This window comes from Neolamprologus brichardi, chromosome 18 (genome assembly GCF_056152115.1).
Source record: "Neolamprologus brichardi isolate AB-2024 chromosome 18, ASM5615211v1, whole genome shotgun sequence".
Lineage (NCBI taxonomy): Eukaryota > Metazoa > Chordata > Actinopteri > Cichliformes > Cichlidae > Neolamprologus > Neolamprologus brichardi.
In genome coordinates, this window is record NC_142121.1 from 20,368,398 (window position 1) to 20,385,635 (window position 17,238).

General features: G+C 39.3%; 2 protein-coding genes across 5 annotated transcripts in view; one reads left to right on the plus strand and one right to left on the minus strand.

Annotated features, from left to right (window-relative positions):
• The window catches only part of LOC102784041 (phosphatase and actin regulator 1-like), a 50,920-nt gene extending 40,313 nt beyond the window's left edge, over positions 1 to 10,607 (minus strand). The window contains exon 1 of the mRNA XM_006786427.3: positions 10,397 to 10,607. Within this exon, the coding sequence (XP_006786490.1) occupies positions 10,397 to 10,508 (112 nt within the window). The 5' untranslated portion in view covers positions 10,509 to 10,607. The remainder of the gene's footprint in view (positions 1 to 10,396) is intronic.
• Positions 10,608 to 11,107: 500 nt separating this feature from the next.
• LOC102784512 (NAD-dependent protein deacylase sirtuin-5, mitochondrial-like) lies at positions 11,108 to 16,541 on the plus strand. Of its 4 annotated transcripts, none has more exons than XM_006786428.3 (10): positions 11,108 to 11,208; positions 11,492 to 11,517; positions 12,357 to 12,461; positions 12,773 to 12,906; positions 13,114 to 13,339; positions 14,013 to 14,100; positions 14,208 to 14,261; positions 15,040 to 15,163; positions 15,323 to 15,438; positions 15,558 to 16,541. In XM_006786428.3, coding segments are annotated over exons 2-10 (921 nt in total). In that variant the 5' UTR covers positions 11,108 to 11,208; positions 11,492 to 11,516; the 3' UTR covers positions 15,631 to 16,541. The 4 variants fall into 4 exon arrangements, with proteins under 4 accessions (XP_006786491.2, XP_006786493.2, XP_006786494.2 ...); XM_035906169.2 differs by having other exon boundaries at positions 11,131 to 11,149; XM_006786430.3 differs by lacking the exon at positions 11,492 to 11,517 and having other exon boundaries at positions 11,121 to 11,208.
• The last annotated feature ends 697 nt before the right edge of the window (positions 16,542 to 17,238 follow it).

Sequence of the window (17,238 nt, forward strand, 5' to 3'; positions counted from 1 at the left end):
AATTCTGCACCAGACCAAGCAGACCATTCTCACTGTGGGAAACGGTTCAGTACAAAAGACTGTTTGATACACATATGGTGAAGTGCACAGGGGGGCTACCCATGGTATATCTGCAGGAAGAAATGCCATCAAAAGACATACAAGTGGCATCAGCACAAACATGCAGGACGAGAACCGGAGCACCCATTTGTCTGAGATGCGTCAAAACCTTTACAAGAAAATCTCACCTTTGTGAGCACAGAGAAAAGGTACGTTTGGAAGTCGGTCCTGTGGACGTATTGAAACTACTTATGATTTGTTTTCAATCTGTAAATAATCGTCTTGTGTAAATGCCTGAAAAGCTCTCATATAATATTTCTGCACTATATACATGACAAATTTTATAATCCATTTACAGATTTGCACATAAACTAAAACATTTAGTCTGACAATGTGAATGATTCATTCTGCAGGGATTGTAAATCTAAAATATGCAGATCTCTGCAAGATTTCTCCAAGGGCTCAAGAAACCCAAAGCTGTATAATTTAACAAGGCGGAGCCAGACTCTTAATTGGAGTGATTCTACATGAATTCATTCCAAATGGGAAGTCACAAAGACTGCTTCCTGTGAAGTGCACATCCACAAGGGTTATAAAGTGCTGAATTATCTTTAATGACTTACTCACAGCATGAAGAAACCTAATAACTGTAGAGCAGAAACAAAAGTTAACAGCCGACAAGTAAATTTAATAATTTTTCAAGCAAATTGTCTGCATTGTAAATTTGAGACATTAATACTCGAGGTCCTGAAAACATCTGAAAAATTGCACTGTGTCCTTAAAAATGGATGATTTCATCAGAGCCAGGGTTATGAATCATCCTCAGTTTTAAAGCCTTCTCACTAACTAAATGACACGTAACGTGCTGTACTTCACCAAATTAAGTAACAGACAAATCTGTATATAACAGAAATATATTTTCACTGTTTCTTTACACACACACACACACACACACGTATGGGTCCTCAGTTATTTAGAAAAAACAAAAACAAACAAAAAACAGGACATTTTCTGTAAAAAAAAAAAAAAAAAAAAAAAAAAGGAAAATTAGTCAGTCAACAGTCAAGTACTGTTTGATTTACAACAGCAGTATTTCTGTGTAATCACTTTAGACCTAACATCAATTATCATAAGTTTCATTACTACCTGTTTATTTATTATTACCTGCGATGCTTGTTAGAATGGACTTGGGCTTCTTTACACTAAAGGAAAAGGGGTCAGTTTGGAGGGGTTTATTTTACACGTGAAAACTAACAAACTTGGATGAATTTGACACCCATGGTATAGATATTTGCAGTTCAGCTCAAACACAAGGGTAACCCCCCCCCCCCCCCCCCCCCCGCCCCACACACACACACACACACACCAAAAAAACCCCAAAACAACCTTCCACCTCTTTGTTAAATAAATGTGTTATAGAAGTGACAGTCAAATTGCTGTTCACCTGTGTTTGGCAACTAATGATTTTTCTTGTATCAGTCAGTTGATGAAATGTTCATAAAACTCTTGCAAGCAATGTATCTCTTTTATGTAAATGACATATTCAGTTAATATACATATTTTTAATCAGTAACTAACACAGTGAGCTTTCATTAATAGAGCTTTGCAACACTTTTGAGTGTATGAACATTTAAATTATGCAAAAAGTGAAAGTTGCACCAGCAGGGAGCAGTGGTGCTCCAAGGACTGCCCTAATTTCATCTTCCAGAGGCAGATTGTAATACACTGACATATCATATTCATCTCCATTATAATGATGAACATTTTCACACATCCTCTCTTATGAAATGAAGACAGGCAACAGGCTTTAATGATTGCATCTTTCAAATTTCAAACGATTTGGACAGCACATTGTGCTACTGAACATTTGTATCTGTCTTTTATGGTTTTACAGGACAAACACACGACTTTGTAAAACTTTCCTTGCATTGGTTGTCTAAACCACCAGCCTCTTCTGTCCCAGAGTTTCAGATTTTCCTTTTTACTGTTTTTTTTAATTTGTCTGTCAAGTAAATAATTATGTTGCTATTTGATAAATAGCAGCTTTTGTTTAAAATCTCTTGTTGTAAGAGCACCTTAGATGTTAATCCTATTTAATAAAGCTAGCAGAAAGGAAAAGGACAGAGTACGTCATATTTCACTACCAGCACAGAGTCTTTTGTAATACAGTTTGATTATATTTGTAAAAACATCACAGTACTTGAGAGCAGGTTAGTGGAAACTGAAACAGAAGAAATTCCACAAAATCAAAGCAATCCCCAATGAGCTCTGCAGTAATTAGTGGCAGGCAGACTGTGCCACTCCTCTTGGATGTTCTTGCTGTCTGTGTCTGCAGACGCTCGGAGTTTTCTCTGACTAAGTCTTTCATCTGTCATTCTCTCAGAGAGCAGCGCACTACAGAGGGGACGCTCAGCTAAAGAGCTTTGGTCCCCTCTGGCATCTTCTGGCTCTGATAAAGTTAAGACGAATATCATTTAGTTTCAGGCACAGGTAGCTCAGTTATATAAAAAAACTTCACATCAAGAGTTTTCCTGATTGCTGATGACCTACTGAATGACCGCTGCCATATATTTTCAAAGTTTAAGGTGTAACGCACTACAGTGGTGCCTGCATTATGAATGGCTGAGGGACAGGACAATATCTTTAATTAATCATAGTGACTCTGAATGTCCCAACAGAGGGATAACAGCAACAGTGAAAGGGAGGATTTTGCAAAATGGTACAGAGAGCTGGTATGATGTATGGTTTGGAGATGGTGGTGCTAACCAAATTGCAGGTGGTCGAGCTGAAGATGTTACGATTTTTATTTTTTTAGTGAACACAATGGACAAGATTAGTAATGAGTCCAGCTCAGGTTGAGCACTTTGGAGAAAAGTTTAGAGAGGCAAGGCTGAGATGGTTTGTGCAGAGGGAGGGGATAGTGGATATACTGGACAAAGGTTGTTGAAGGTGAGTTGTTGAGAGTTACCAGGCAGGAGGGAAAGAGGAAGACCACATAGGAGATTCATGGATTTAGTGAAGGAGAGGGTTAGTGCGGAAGAAGAGGAAACTAGGGACAGGGTGAGATGGAGGCAGATGTTATAATGTGGCAACCCATAAAGGGAGGAGCTAGAAGAAGAAGAAGACTTTAAACGTCCCTACGACTCCCCGAACAACTACAGTATGGATGAAAAACCCACTACTGTGTCTCATATTTTTTAAGCACTGATAAAAGCAGTCTATATTAAATTAATACAAACGCTTTTGTAAAAGTGTAACGTTCTTGTACTTGAATTTTTTAAAGCTCACATGTTGAGAATTAGTACGTGATTATACTGTAGCTGTTTGTTGTTAATAAACAAATAAAAAATGATGCAGTCTATGTTCTGCTTTGAGGCATTTATTCATGGTGTCATTTGAATTCGCTGTGCCGGGAGAGAATGAGGTGGTACAGTACCCATCTTGATGTTAACGCTGGAAATTGCCAATGAACCTAACCCTTTAAAGCCAAGTGTATCATATTTGATTCATGACATTTTGTGAGTTTTTCTCTTCTACGTCAGCAGCGTGATCCTCCCCCGCCTGAAAAACTGAAATCAACTGCCTGATATAGCAAATAGGATCCCAACTGAACGAACTGAAACTCATATATGCAAATTAATATTCATTTTTGTAATTAGTCAGAAGGTTCACTAAACAATCCATTTTCAAAAAAATTACTTTTAAAAAAACATTTTCTTATTTCATGGATCAGGCTTTAAAGGGCTAATCAAAAAAGGAGCATTATTTAGCTATAAGAGATCCTTCTTACATTTGGGAAGTTGAAGCTGGGCTGTATATCCATATACACATATATAACATATACAGATGTTGACAGTTGATGTTTTAAAAGAATATATTTGCCTTAGAAAACAATATAATGCCAGATTGCATTACACTGGGTCGAACATTTGTCGCTGCAGTTATAATGTGACGTGATTCAGTTCAGTTCAGTTCAATTCAATTTCCACTTTATCTCTGAGGACCGCCGGAGAAAGGAGAGAGGTAAACTGTTCCCTTAGTTCGATCGCTTAATTTTATAGAATTGCTCTGTTTTTTTAGCTTTTGTTTTTTCAGATCTCAGCAGTTTATCCCGCGGGCTATTTGACGATCTGTTCAGAGACTTACATAACTGCCTGGAAAATGCAGGCATGATTTACAATATTGTTTTCTTAAGGAAAACACAACACCTTTTTATTCCATTCGAATAGTTTCATTCCAAAATAAGCTCTGCACTATAACATAAAGTAACTGCTGAATATTAATTTCACAAAAATTAAAAGGATGCCTTTTTTTTTTTGGACTACATAACAACTAATAATCATAAAAATTATTCCATCAATATTTTTGTTGGAATAAATATTCACCTAGTTTAAAAATATTTGTCACAATATAGCTTAGGTTTACCATTAGAAAAAGGATGCAATCTTAAAGGAGGGCGAGTGGTGCAATGCAGCTTTGATTGAACTGAGTCCCAGGTTTGCGGCAGTGTTGAGGGGATTCTTACTCTGTGAAGACACTTACTCAGCAGAAAGATCCTAAAGGGCTGGTGCACTCTGGGAATTGCATTTGTGACACCTGTATCAAATTTCTGTCTTTATACATTCGCCTTCTCCACTTAACAGATTACATTTATGTCTCTCAACTGGCTGACACCATCTGCTGAGAACATACATTTTACTGTCACTGCAGATAACAGGGATATCATCCACCCATCCATCTCCTGGATCCTTTGTGCAGTCTACGCTTGTGTTTTGCATTTTATTCCTTCATACGCAAAGTCAGTCGATGCATGTGGCCTTACATTCTTTCAAAGCAGCATTAGAGAGTAATTGTGATTCAGACAGGGTTCTCGAGTCTAGTAATAATTGGTCCTTGGCCATGCTGCCTTTTTTATTGCAGCGGAATCCTTACCCATCTCTATCCAATGTGCATACACACTTACTATAAATAAAGCCCATAAGTACATCATCGTGCAGCGTTCTTCGGCTTGCGAGGCTTTTAGAAAAATGCGTTATTTCTCAGCTGGCATGTGGAAAGCATATCACAGCCAGAAGCCTTTTCCACACTTCCAAGTGTGACACGGAGAGGGAGAGAGATGAAAAGAAAGTAAAGAGAGAGAAAGATTGTTGAGAGAGAGAGAGAGAGAGAGCTGCAGCTTCCTGCAGGCTGTCGTAGAAGACACCTGCCTGTCTTTTAATTTTTTTATTTATTTATTTATTTTTTTGCTTGAGAGGTTGGCAGGTGTTCAGGCCAGGTGACACTGATGGTTCACTGATGGTTCACGGAGCAGGAACATCCAGTAAGAGTTCTGGATATAGCTTTGCTATTTTCTGCTCTCATTTACCCACTCATGTATTATTCAGACCCGAGATGCTTCAGCTCAAGAAGGCACATTTGCAACCAAATAGAGAAGATGGGTGCCTGTTGTTTTTTTCAGTCTCTCATAAGATGGTCTAAAATGTCAGCCACGCTCTGTATGCTCGCGTTTCAGAAATTGCAATGGGGGCTATGCGATAAATCACAAAAGACAGAGATTGAGAACTGATATAGATTTCTTGCTGCTTATTATCACTACTTTGTTAAACACATTCGCTAATTCCCTCTAACGTCTCTACAGACAGCTGAAGCATTTCAAATTCTACAACCTCTGCACTTATTTCAGCCCCATTAGGTCATCAGAAATTCACTTTTCCTTTTAAAAAAAAAAAGGCTGACAGCTTGAATTGATGATTGCTAGTTCTGGTGGAAGTTGTCCTTGCAGTCACCTTTTACATTAAACTGGCTTAGATCTTCTACTGTGGAAACAAATATGCATATTTAAATGCTGAAATAGCAAAAGGTAAGACAAAATAACTGCTGGCATCTTGCAAGGAAAACTACAGTTACATTTCTCCAGTCCAGTGCAGACATACTGTAAAAGCTGTCATGTAAACCCAGCTGGCGAGCAGAGCTCTGCAGCAAAAATTTGCCCCGTCCCACCATGCATCTGTGTATTGATTGTACTCTTTAGGACAGCAGGCACTGCAACACGGAAAGAGAGAAGTAGAGAGCGGTGGGTGGTGAATGAGTTGAATTTGGCTTTTTTTAGCTTAATGTGGTTGCAGCACAGAAACCAGGCTCAAACATCAAATTGTGAGACAGACAGAACATGTCCAAGTGAAATGTTAACGCTGCTTCTCTTTGCGTCTTTCCACATTTGGCTGTACATCTGAATTTGCAAGAATGTCTAGAATGAAAAGCCTCAGCATGCACATTGTGCACAGGTAAGACTGCAAATAAACATTAAATAAAATTTGCACAAAAGCCGAGGAAAGTATACCAACATCTGCAGTGCAGCCAAGTCTGAGTTTATTTACATGCAAGCCAGGTATAAGAGCGGGAGCTCCAGCCTCCAGGCATCCCCACACAACATCCAGCTGTTTGGCATAACTAATATTTGTACAGTGGGTGTGCTGAGACTATTGTGGGGTATAAAAATCTTTGAAAACTAGGTGAGGAAGCTGGACTGTGCGTTAAGTCTAGAAAAACAGAACAAACAAAGTCCACCCACAAAAATATCTAAAGATAATAGCGGGAATCCAAACTGCAATAAGCAGGATTTTTGTTCTAAGTGTTTATGAAATGATTAGCTAGAGGCAAGTTCTGTGTGGATAACATTTCAACACATCTCAACAGTGTGAAAAATTAAGAAAAGTGAAAAATCTATCTGCTCCATAATATCAAATTGTGATTTTATCAATGTATTCTGGTATTAATACAGATTGTATCTGACAATAGAAATATGGGGATCAATTATTTTCAACAAAAGGGGGAAGATGATGGAGAAATGAGGGACTGAGACAGAATGATAGGTTAATTGTGATGGAAAAGATGTGAGAAAATCCAAAGAAGTCTGATCAGTTATCAGAGATATTTTAGTAGAAAATCAGAAGCGCCAGCTCCTTTTAACTGGGAGACTTTCTTGTGTGAAGCAGACAGAAAACAGATGGGGCTGTAGTCGAGCAGCTGAATGATAAGCGAATAAAAAACCAACAAGGCAAGCTCTTCCAGTTAAACAATGCTGTGTCAGCTGGCAAAGCGCTAACAAAGAACTGACATGTATGCACACTTTGTCTTCACGAAAGTTTACAGTGACACGAATGCACAAACACAAATCTCTGTTTAGTTTTTTGTTTTTTTTGTTTTTTGTTAAAAACCCATAGACAGGATGCTTAGCTAAACAGTGATGATTCTCTGTCAGCTCACAGCTGCTATCCCAGACACCACGCATGTCTGTGTGTGTGTGTATGTGTGTGTGTGTCCTAATAATATAAAGCATCATGACAAGCGGTACAGACTGGAATCAGTCTTGACACATAGGTCAGCCGTCTGTCAGCACCTACACCCCCTTTCGTGGTTTATCGTTGACAGCAACGCGGTGACTGATGCCTTTATGTTATTATGTCTGTGTGCAGAGCCATTTAACTGCAGGGCAAATTAGATAAGTGCTGGCTCTAAACAGGTCAGTGCAATAAAGCCATGTTTCATACGTGAACCCTAATTCCATTACAAACCCTTAGAGTACCTCTTATTTGTAAGCCTCAGCCTTATCTCTGTAAAAGTCAAAGTTGCAGCAAAGACTGGAGATGCCTGATCCATGCATGGGCTAGCTAAACCTACTTTTAGTCTTAGGGGATAAAGCAAGACAAGCTATGAACCTTCAGTTCATCTTCTAATGATTGCACAGATAAACCTTCCCAGATAAACTTTGCAGACATGAATGAACACAAATCAGCATAATAATGCCGCACAGGATTAGTGGTGTATTGATCATAATCTCATTATGCTCTCTTTCATTTATTAAAGGAAACAAAAAAAACAACAACAAAGCCAAAACATTTGTTTTTCATTTGCCATATTTGCTTTCTGTGCAGAGAACTGGGGTGTGTTTAAACCATTATAAGAGTTTAAATGCATGACAGGTAACTATTCAATGTCTTGCTGTGAACTACAGAGAGATAATTGCTTAGTACTTGCTTCACATACTTGGCAGCCCTGGTCATTTATCTTTATTAAGCACCTGGGTGCACAAGCACAAGACTTTTGGTTTCCTTGGCAATAAGCAAGCTAAATCCTGCTCCACTTCTACAGGTGGAAGTGAGTCAACAGCACTGTTGTACAATTCGCCCCCGTACCATCTTTATGCTTTGTGTGAGCTCGATGGTAGAGTAGGAAAATAAAAATGAAGCACAGAGACAACTGACAGTGTCCTGTCACTGACAACAGGCTCGTCTCCACAGGCCAAACACTCACTGGTGAAAGCAAAATAGACTCGAACTGTTTCTTTTTTCCCCTCTTTTTCATATGTCAAGAAAAACACAAGTGAGCATCCGGTGCTGCTTGGGCTCGCGCTGCACACCTGGGAGCTGTCAATACAGCTGCCGTGCAATGACAAGCTGCAATGGAATCCAAGCTGTCCTGATGTGAGACTGCACATGCTCCGCTCTTCAAGCATAAAACTGCATAAAATACTCTTAACAAGCGATCATTAACTGATTTCAAGGTTTGGCTTTTCAAATAGGATATGTACTTTGTTTATCCCAAAAAGCTGGGAAATGACTTTGTTGCGGCAGCCAAAACATGTAAACCAGCCTTGAAGCAAGTATTAGAAAGGTGGGAAAAGAAAAAGCTTAATTTAAGTGAAAAAAGAAAAAGTAAAGATCTGAACAAATCAAAATCTAAATATAATACAATCTAACAAAGGACTTCAGGGGTTGTGGTATTAGGCAGGAAAGATTTTCTTTATGGGAGCATTTTACTGCTTATTTTCCTTGTAAAGGACTATGATGATGAGATGAGATGAGAAACACTTTATTTATCTTACATTTGGGAAACAATGATGATAATGATAATAATATGTGAATAATATGTGTAGATGATTTTCTTCCAAGCAAATTTCCTGTATTTTATGAATGTCTTACTCTTTGAGATTTGGAAGTGTTGCTCGGGGTGATGGGGGAGGAATTAAAGGTGCCACATTGGGTATTTTCACTCATTTTAGGACATTTTGCAACCAAATGATTCATTGATGAATTACTAACACATGATTTCATAATGACGCGACACTGCTTTATCACTGTTCAAACTTCTTCTCATTAGCACAGTAATTTCATCTAAAGCCATCCTTTAAAAAGATATATGTGATATTCAGGTGAAAATATGTGCCATTGTGTGGTAGTTTCAAATAAAGAAAGGATCTTTTGAAAGCTACAATACATGGACATCTGGACAACATCCAAACCTTACACACTACAGACATGGCAGCTTCAGCACCCTATACATTTTGCTGAGTGGATGATGGGTGTGATGCCAGCAAGCTGATACAGCAGGACAATAGGAACTTCGCCAGCTTATTATAGAAGCTTTATGAAAAAAGAAAAACAGCAGGGCATGTGATTCAGTTAATGAGACCAATAAGAGAAAACCACATTTTTTTGGCTGTGATACAAAACAAGCTATCAAACATCCTTCATAGTAGGCTGCTAACTGGCGTGACTGTGATGAGATCTGTCGCCGAAACAGACTGTTGGATGCATCTTTGTAGTGTATCATAATCACACTGTAGTGCAGAAGATCTGAATCCGGTTGACTCAGTCAGCATAAAATGCCAAATCACCATGGTAACAGGGGATGCAACACACTTCGCACAGGGTGATGGAGACGGGAGGCTGTTCACCACCAGCACAATCTCAGATCAATGACAGCTGTTAATAACGCAGTGATTAGAATCCGAGAAAGAGAAATACACAAGACTCCGGACATCCCACCTGATTTTTGTGCACCACAGCCAAAGCTGGGGCTACTACAGGGTCACGTTGAAGATGTTTTTTTTTTTCATTGTTATGTAACTGCGTTGAATTACAGTGGTAGCAATTACCAAACGCTGACGAAATCAAAATCCACACGAGACTGCTATTTAAAGCTATGAAATAAATAAATAAATAAATAAAAATGTAAAAATCTGTATATTTTCTGTATTCTGGAGTTTGCAGCGGACACCATGCCTCAGCGTTAGTCTACAAAGTTGCATAACATTTCACTCACATTTCTCCCTCCCTTTAAAAAATATCTAAAGCTACCCATTAACAGATTTTGAGGATTAAATCCCACACCCCAAAAAACTGTCCTACAAATCCACACATTCTGTGGAAGCTCATTCGCATAAAAACAGGAGCGTATTTTAGACCGTAATCTCCTCACTCCACCCACATCATTCAACGACATCTGGAAAGGGGGAGAGAAAAAACATCCAACAAGAAGATCTGAGAGCATGACGGCTGGATGGATGTGTTCTTACCTGTCCGCATGCTGGAGGAGAGTCGTGCTTCTATAAGATATGGTGTTTCACTCTTGGAGCGGAGTCTCCTTATCGGTCTGCGGTCTGTGCTGTTGGCTGGAGTGGTCGCCATCAATTTTCACCCAGTGTCCAGTGGAGACTGCTCTGGCCGACTGGGGGCAGATGCAGAACCACGGCCACTCTCACACGTTGGGAGGTAGCTATTGATGACGGGAAGGAGCGAAAGAGCGAGAGAGGGGGAGAGAGAGAGAGCAAATGAGAGAGAGAGAGAGAGAGAGAGGCGTTGGTGGGTTATGACATGCATGCACTACACAGTGCGAAGGGATATATAAAGCCATGATATGATCATTTCATTATCATTGATCAATTCAGATTTTTTCACATGTAAAAACTGAAACATATAATCTCAAATTAGAAGAGATTAGGACTTTATAGGTTACGATGTATACAATTATATTACGGTTAAATACATTTGTGCTGTATGGAAATAAAAAAAAAATTTTCGAACCAAAATAATTACTAATAATATATCTGAAATAATCTTATTTGATAAAATCTCTATCCGTTTGTCAGAGCTTTTATTTTTTAAGCGCAAAAAGTTGAAACCACTGAATCGTTAAACCTGAGAATGAATGAATCATCTTGAATGAACTGCAATTTCGCCAACGCGCCAGCAGGTGGCGCTCACGCTCGCGAGTACTATTTACGACAGTTTGATACGTTTGCGGCTGCTCCCGATAATCAAGCGTACAGGTAAACAAGCAAACTCGTTGTGGCACTCTGCTCTGGTAGAAGGTTTATATCGCAGCGAGGTGAGCACAATAAATGTATTGTAGCAAGTTTATTTAAAACACGCTCATATTTGTAGTATCAACAGATACATGTTAGGATGGACTGGCTACTTCCTGCTTATTTGACAGCGAGCATGATTTGATCCCTGTGGCTACTCCTCCCCTCGACTTTAAAACGAGTACATGTCGACGCAGCTGATGTTTGGAGTTTGTTAATGAGTTTGCAACTTGTTAGCTGCAGTTAACAACGTCTTCTTTTCATTAATTCCTCGGTTGAAACGCTTCTTTGGGTTATTTTTGCAAGAAACGGAGCGACAAAGAGCCGCAGCAGTAAGTAGCTGTAACGCGTACTCGGATTGTGCAAAATCTTTGTAGCCTTTAACGCCTAGATTAGCCTAAGCACCTTTTGACATGTTTTTTGGACATCTCGTTAAACCTATTTGAACGTAATAGGTAGTTTATTCAGGTTAAGGGGCGCTCACTTTTGTCATTTTCTGTTATTTTCCATTGGCCTCAAAGTAGGAAGAACTGGCAACCTTCTTTGGGTTTAATACGCGACATTCGCGTGTCTTATCGGGGCCTAAAAAGGCAGGCTATCTGAGTTACTTTGCAGCTGCATTCATTTACGTGCCTTTTTTGTATTTATATTTCACTAGCATATAAAGCAAGACAGGCCCTGAATTTTGCATTTATTGCCCTTTCGGAAGCGCCATTTGTGTCTTGTGGCGACTGTCAGATAAATACAACTAAAGCAAAACAATAAGTGCTGCAGCAAAGTGAGCGACACTCATATCAACTGGATTTGTTCATCAGAGTTATGCTACAAGGTCTAAAAGACCTTCCTCCTGATGGCAGTAAGATGTATTCATCATGTGTTGTGACACATCACAGAGGATGTCTCACCCTGTCACACCACCCAGGACTCCCAAAGTTGCATCATACTGTTTTGTTGCTGACCTGTAATCCATGTTTACGTGGATTACACCACTTAACCACCAGCTACACATACACTTCCACTCACTGATGTGCTATGATTTAGATCAAAACCTCTCTTTTATACTGTGCTTAAACGGTGACTCTTACACTGTCCCTTCAAACAACTTGTTTGAGCATGCGGGAGGTTACACATTGGATTTTCAGCCTTTTTCTATCTTTATCTGGTCTTCCAGTGACAATGCTTCTCCGAAATCGAGCTGTCGTTGCTCTTGGGCTTCGAATGTGCTCCTCTCATGTGACCAAAGGACCGCTGGCTGATGCAGTGAAACACAGCTCAGGTAAAATGAACACGTGTGCATATTACTACATAGTACAATGTTTGAGTTACATAATTCGGTGACATATAGAACCCGAGTAAGAAGTGAGTTCATGAAAAGCAAACAACTAAATCCTGATGCACTTAATTAAGAAGTAGGAAGTGCATCACGGTAACTGAAGAGAAGACAGGCTGCTTGATTCTATCGAAATTAAAATGATTATGTTTTCTTTCTTAACTCATCTGGGTATCATCATTATGTCTGGAGGGTTTCAACGCTTGCATTGTGCTTTCTGCTCCGATGTAAAAGTAGTTTTTATTATATTTTCCTAGACATGTCTGAATTCCGTGAGGTGTTTTCCAAAGCCAAGCACATAGCCATCATAACAGGAGCTGGTGTAAGCGCAGAGAGCGGAGTACCAACCTTTCGTGGAAAGAATGAGAAGTGGAGGAAGTGGCTGTCTCAGGTAACTGATAAAGAAGCAACACACACTTTTACATGGATGCATTTTATTTTTTCTCTTTTCTTATTTCATTTTTTTTTTTGTTGTTTTTTAGGTTGTATTTGTGTTTTCACTTCCAGTAAAATATGCCTTTGGATTGTGCATTTTGATGGCAGCCTTCTGAGCTTTAAAGTCTGTGCTTAAAACACAACCATGTGGATCTGTCCTCAGGACCTTGCAACGCCAGAGGCCTTCTCTCGCGACCCGTCTCGAGTCTGGGAGTTCTACCATTACAGAAGGGAGCTTGTGATGAACAAGAAGCCCAGCGCTGTCCATTTGGCTTTAGCAGAATGCGAGGCTCGGCTGAAGAAGCAGGGGCGCTCTGTGGTCATCATCACTCAGTGCATAGATGACCTGCACCGTCAGGCTGGGTCCAAACATGTGCTCAACGTTCACGGTGAGGAGCAGAGCAAGTGACAACAGATACAAAATGCAAATAGCAGCTGTTTAATTTCATTACGTGCAGGATTATGCAAAAACTACCAGGAGGAATTATGTGAAACTTGGTTGCAAGCTGGAGCATGACAGCATGCCTTGGCAGAGAACTGCACTGTCAGAATGGGCTTGCTGTTTTTGTGACTCATTACCTCCATGTCTAGCTTTGTGTGCTAATATTAAGAGAATTTCACCCTATAGGTATCTTCAGTTTCACACTCAGTTTTAAGTTCTGAAATTGAACAACTTTTCCAGTTTGTGTTAACAATGTACAGTCATCCTAAAACAACTCCTTGTGCAGATATTAGTGGAAACTTTGACAGCGCTGTTGTGGTTTTGGTGGGATATGGAAAAATCTGATTCATAGTGGTTGGTCTCTCAAGCCCACAGATTTAGTCAGTAATTTAATGTCAGTGGAGAAAAGTCCAAGAAGTGTCCTGCTCAAGTGTTAAGTTGGCCTTTTAGAGGAACATTTTGTCTGGCTTCTCTATTTTCATACTGTTTTGAGGGTGGCCAGAGTGCTAAAACGTTTGACTCACCTGCTAAAATCGTTCTTCTGTCTGTTCCCACGAGATGTTTTCTGTGATCCCAGCACTCTAATGTGCAACAGCTGTGTTTTCTGTGCGTAACTGCAGGCAGTCTGATGGAGACGCGCTGTATGAGTTGCGGTCATGTGTCAGTGAACAAGAGAAGCCCCATATGTGCTCCCTTAAAAAACAAAGGGTAAGTAACAGAACCTTTGAAATACCAACTCTTACACTAATCAACATAAACCTCCAGCATGGATGGATCACTCTTTAACCCACAGTCTTTGCTGTATTAATGTGCAGTGACCCTGGCCCAGATGTTCCTGATGCCCAGATTCCTGTGGATAAGCTGCCAAGGTGGGATTACTTTCATGCCATATTAATAACACTGACAGACAGATTTGCTAAGCTTTTTGTTTTGCATATACTGTAGTCGGTCAGACGCAAAATTAGTTTCCTCAAATTCTGCATTCTGCACCAGTCTAATAAGCAAACCTATTCTAATTGCATATGATTATGCAAACACTAAGCAATTGTCAGCTTTGCTGTTTATGCACTGTGTGACGTTTACATATTTTTGTGTAATTCTGTGTGGGTAACCTCACCGGGAAATCTTTCTCCCCTTTCGAAAAGCATGTGCTTGTTAGGAAGGAAACAAATATTGAAAACATGGAATCTTTTTAATAAGAAAACACAAAAGCTACGAAAATGCACATTTAAGGGAAGCATGCCATCTGCATTATTGTGAAGGTTTAGGTTACCCATCATCTCCACCCACCTCCTGCATCTCTTTGAGCTGCTCCAGACCTGCAGGTTTTTCCTGCTGAATGAGTTTAAACTCAACTCCTATGTTCCTGTTAGTCAGATCAGTTCTTCCACTGGGGGGCAGCAGTGCGCTATAAATACTTCAAATCCAGTTTTGCTTATAGGTGTAACTGAAAATATGGCTGAAAAGTTGCACATTGACATCTCCTGAGAAAACTGCAAATTCTTAGATTTTATCATCTTTAATTATCAAGCATTTGGCTTTTCTGGCCACATCTTTGTCAGTGTGGATAGAATTTGAAAAGGTATGAGACCATTAACATGAGGACTTTATACTGGAGGACATGAGGTTTTATACTGCTCTTTGTAGGTGTGCAGAAAGAGAGTGTAATGGTCTGCTGAGGCCCAATGTGGTGTTTTTTGGGGAGACGCTGGACTCTCACATTCTTACCAAGGTGGAAAAAGAAATTGAAACCTGTGATCTTTGTCTTGTGGTGAGTCATTTTAATTTCAATATGCACGTGTGATAAATACTGTATTCTTCCTGTGTAGTATTGTCATGTAACACAATATTTGCTAAGAAATTACTCGACCTGTGTTTTTCTCATAAAAGTTGCCACTGGAGGTCATTGTTGATTGTTGTTTTCCTATAGGTGGGAGCATCTTCTATTGTTTACCCAGCAGCCATGTTTGGCCCTCGTATTGCATCCAGAGGTGTTCCAGTGGCGGAGTTTAATATACATACAACACCGAAATCAGAATATTTCATGTAAGTCAGTCAAATAACTCAGTCCTCATTAAATAAGATGAAGTTAGACCACCTAAATGCCCTTCAGACGTACAATTCTCACCTTCAATGTGTTTCTGTGTGTGTGTGATGTGGCACAGGTACCATTTCCAGGGTCCATGTGGAACTACACTGCCTCAAGCTTTGGCACAACATGAGTCAGAGGTTTTTTAAAAAAAACACCGACTTGACTTTTTCAACATCAGTTAGATTCAAAAAAACAAAATAAAACCTACAAGCCAGTGCAGCCCAGACATTTCTTAGCAATACTCCAAATCTCTTTAAAACAGTGTAGCTGTTAATGTGCTTGGTGGAGGTATTTTGTAAATCATTAAGCTTCTTGACAATTTTTGAGATGAATTTCTTAATACTTGAAAATGTAGCTCACTAACTGGAATCAGATCATGATTTTTTTTAATGTTACATGATATCGTGTGAACTATGCAGCTTAAAAAGGAAAGGGAGGACATGCATGTAAAAATCAAAACAAAAACAAAAGTCAGACATCAAAGGGTATTCTTTCATAATAGATGTTAATGAGAAGATCATTAAATGTTAGCACTGTTGTTCTCTAAAATGAAGCTCAACATATTACTTCTGGTAGAGTATTCCACTTTTCTCTTTCTACTGCACAAAGAGATGTACAAATCATAATATAATCTAGTGCCTTTTCAGACTGTTTACACAACCTTGACCAAATGCTTGCTTTAAGTTTCAAGTACAAATCTTTCAATGTTACAGAGATTTATTCCAGTGTACAGAGTTTGCTGTTGACCAAGGACAGAGAGGAAGTGAAAAATTCAGGTTATGCCTGTCATTTACTTTCTATGGTGGGTAATTGTGTTTATTATGACATGGGTCTTGTTATGTTACATGGATTATCCATCATGCATTTGATATTTTTATATACTTCTCAGTGTCTGTATTACAAAAAGATGTATGTGTTTCATCTCTTGGTGGGACGTGTCTAAAGAACAAAAACATCTTCTTTGTCCAAAACGATACGCACAATGTGTCATGATGTATTCCAGTAAGACTGCCAATACCTTTATTAAAAAACTCAATACAATAAAACACTAAATTGATATTTGGTGAGAGCTTATTGTGTTGATTTTAAAAAAGTCATAAATGTCTTTGGTGAATGGTAAATAGGCTGGTTGTTGTATACCTGTTTCTACTCCACTTGAGCTATGTAAAGCCTTGCATTTCAGTCAGTGGTGTTGAAGATATTGTCAAAAATGATGAAACTAGGAACACAGAAAAATACAATTTCTATCCATTTTCCTAGCAAAATACAAGGAAGCTACTCTTGCAGAGTCCTGCATGTGCAGAAAGTGAACAGTAGATGCCAGCGTGTAGCTTTCTATCTCAGATGTTGCTTACATAGTGATGTATAATTCTGCACTGAGAGGGATAGGGTGGGGGAAAAAAGGCCTCTCAGATTCTGCTCTTAGCATGCATGAGTGAGAGGAAATGCAGATTTAAGTACCCCTAGGCCATCAGTGAACCGAGAGTTGTTACGGCTGAGCTGAGCTGAGGAAACGATATCGAGCTCAATCATAATGCTGCTGAAAATGGAAACTGTTTCAAGTGGAAAGCAAGGTGGCCTCTGTTGTCCAAGCTGATTTCTTACAGGGATCTTGATAAATTGCATGTTTTAAGACTATTATTAGAATTAGTGTGTGTCTTTGTGTTACTTTTTTGTTAGCCGATTGCTAAAGTATATTTTTCCTTGTGTAGTTTTTATTTTTCCCTAAATTTCTCTTGTTCAGGCTATGACTC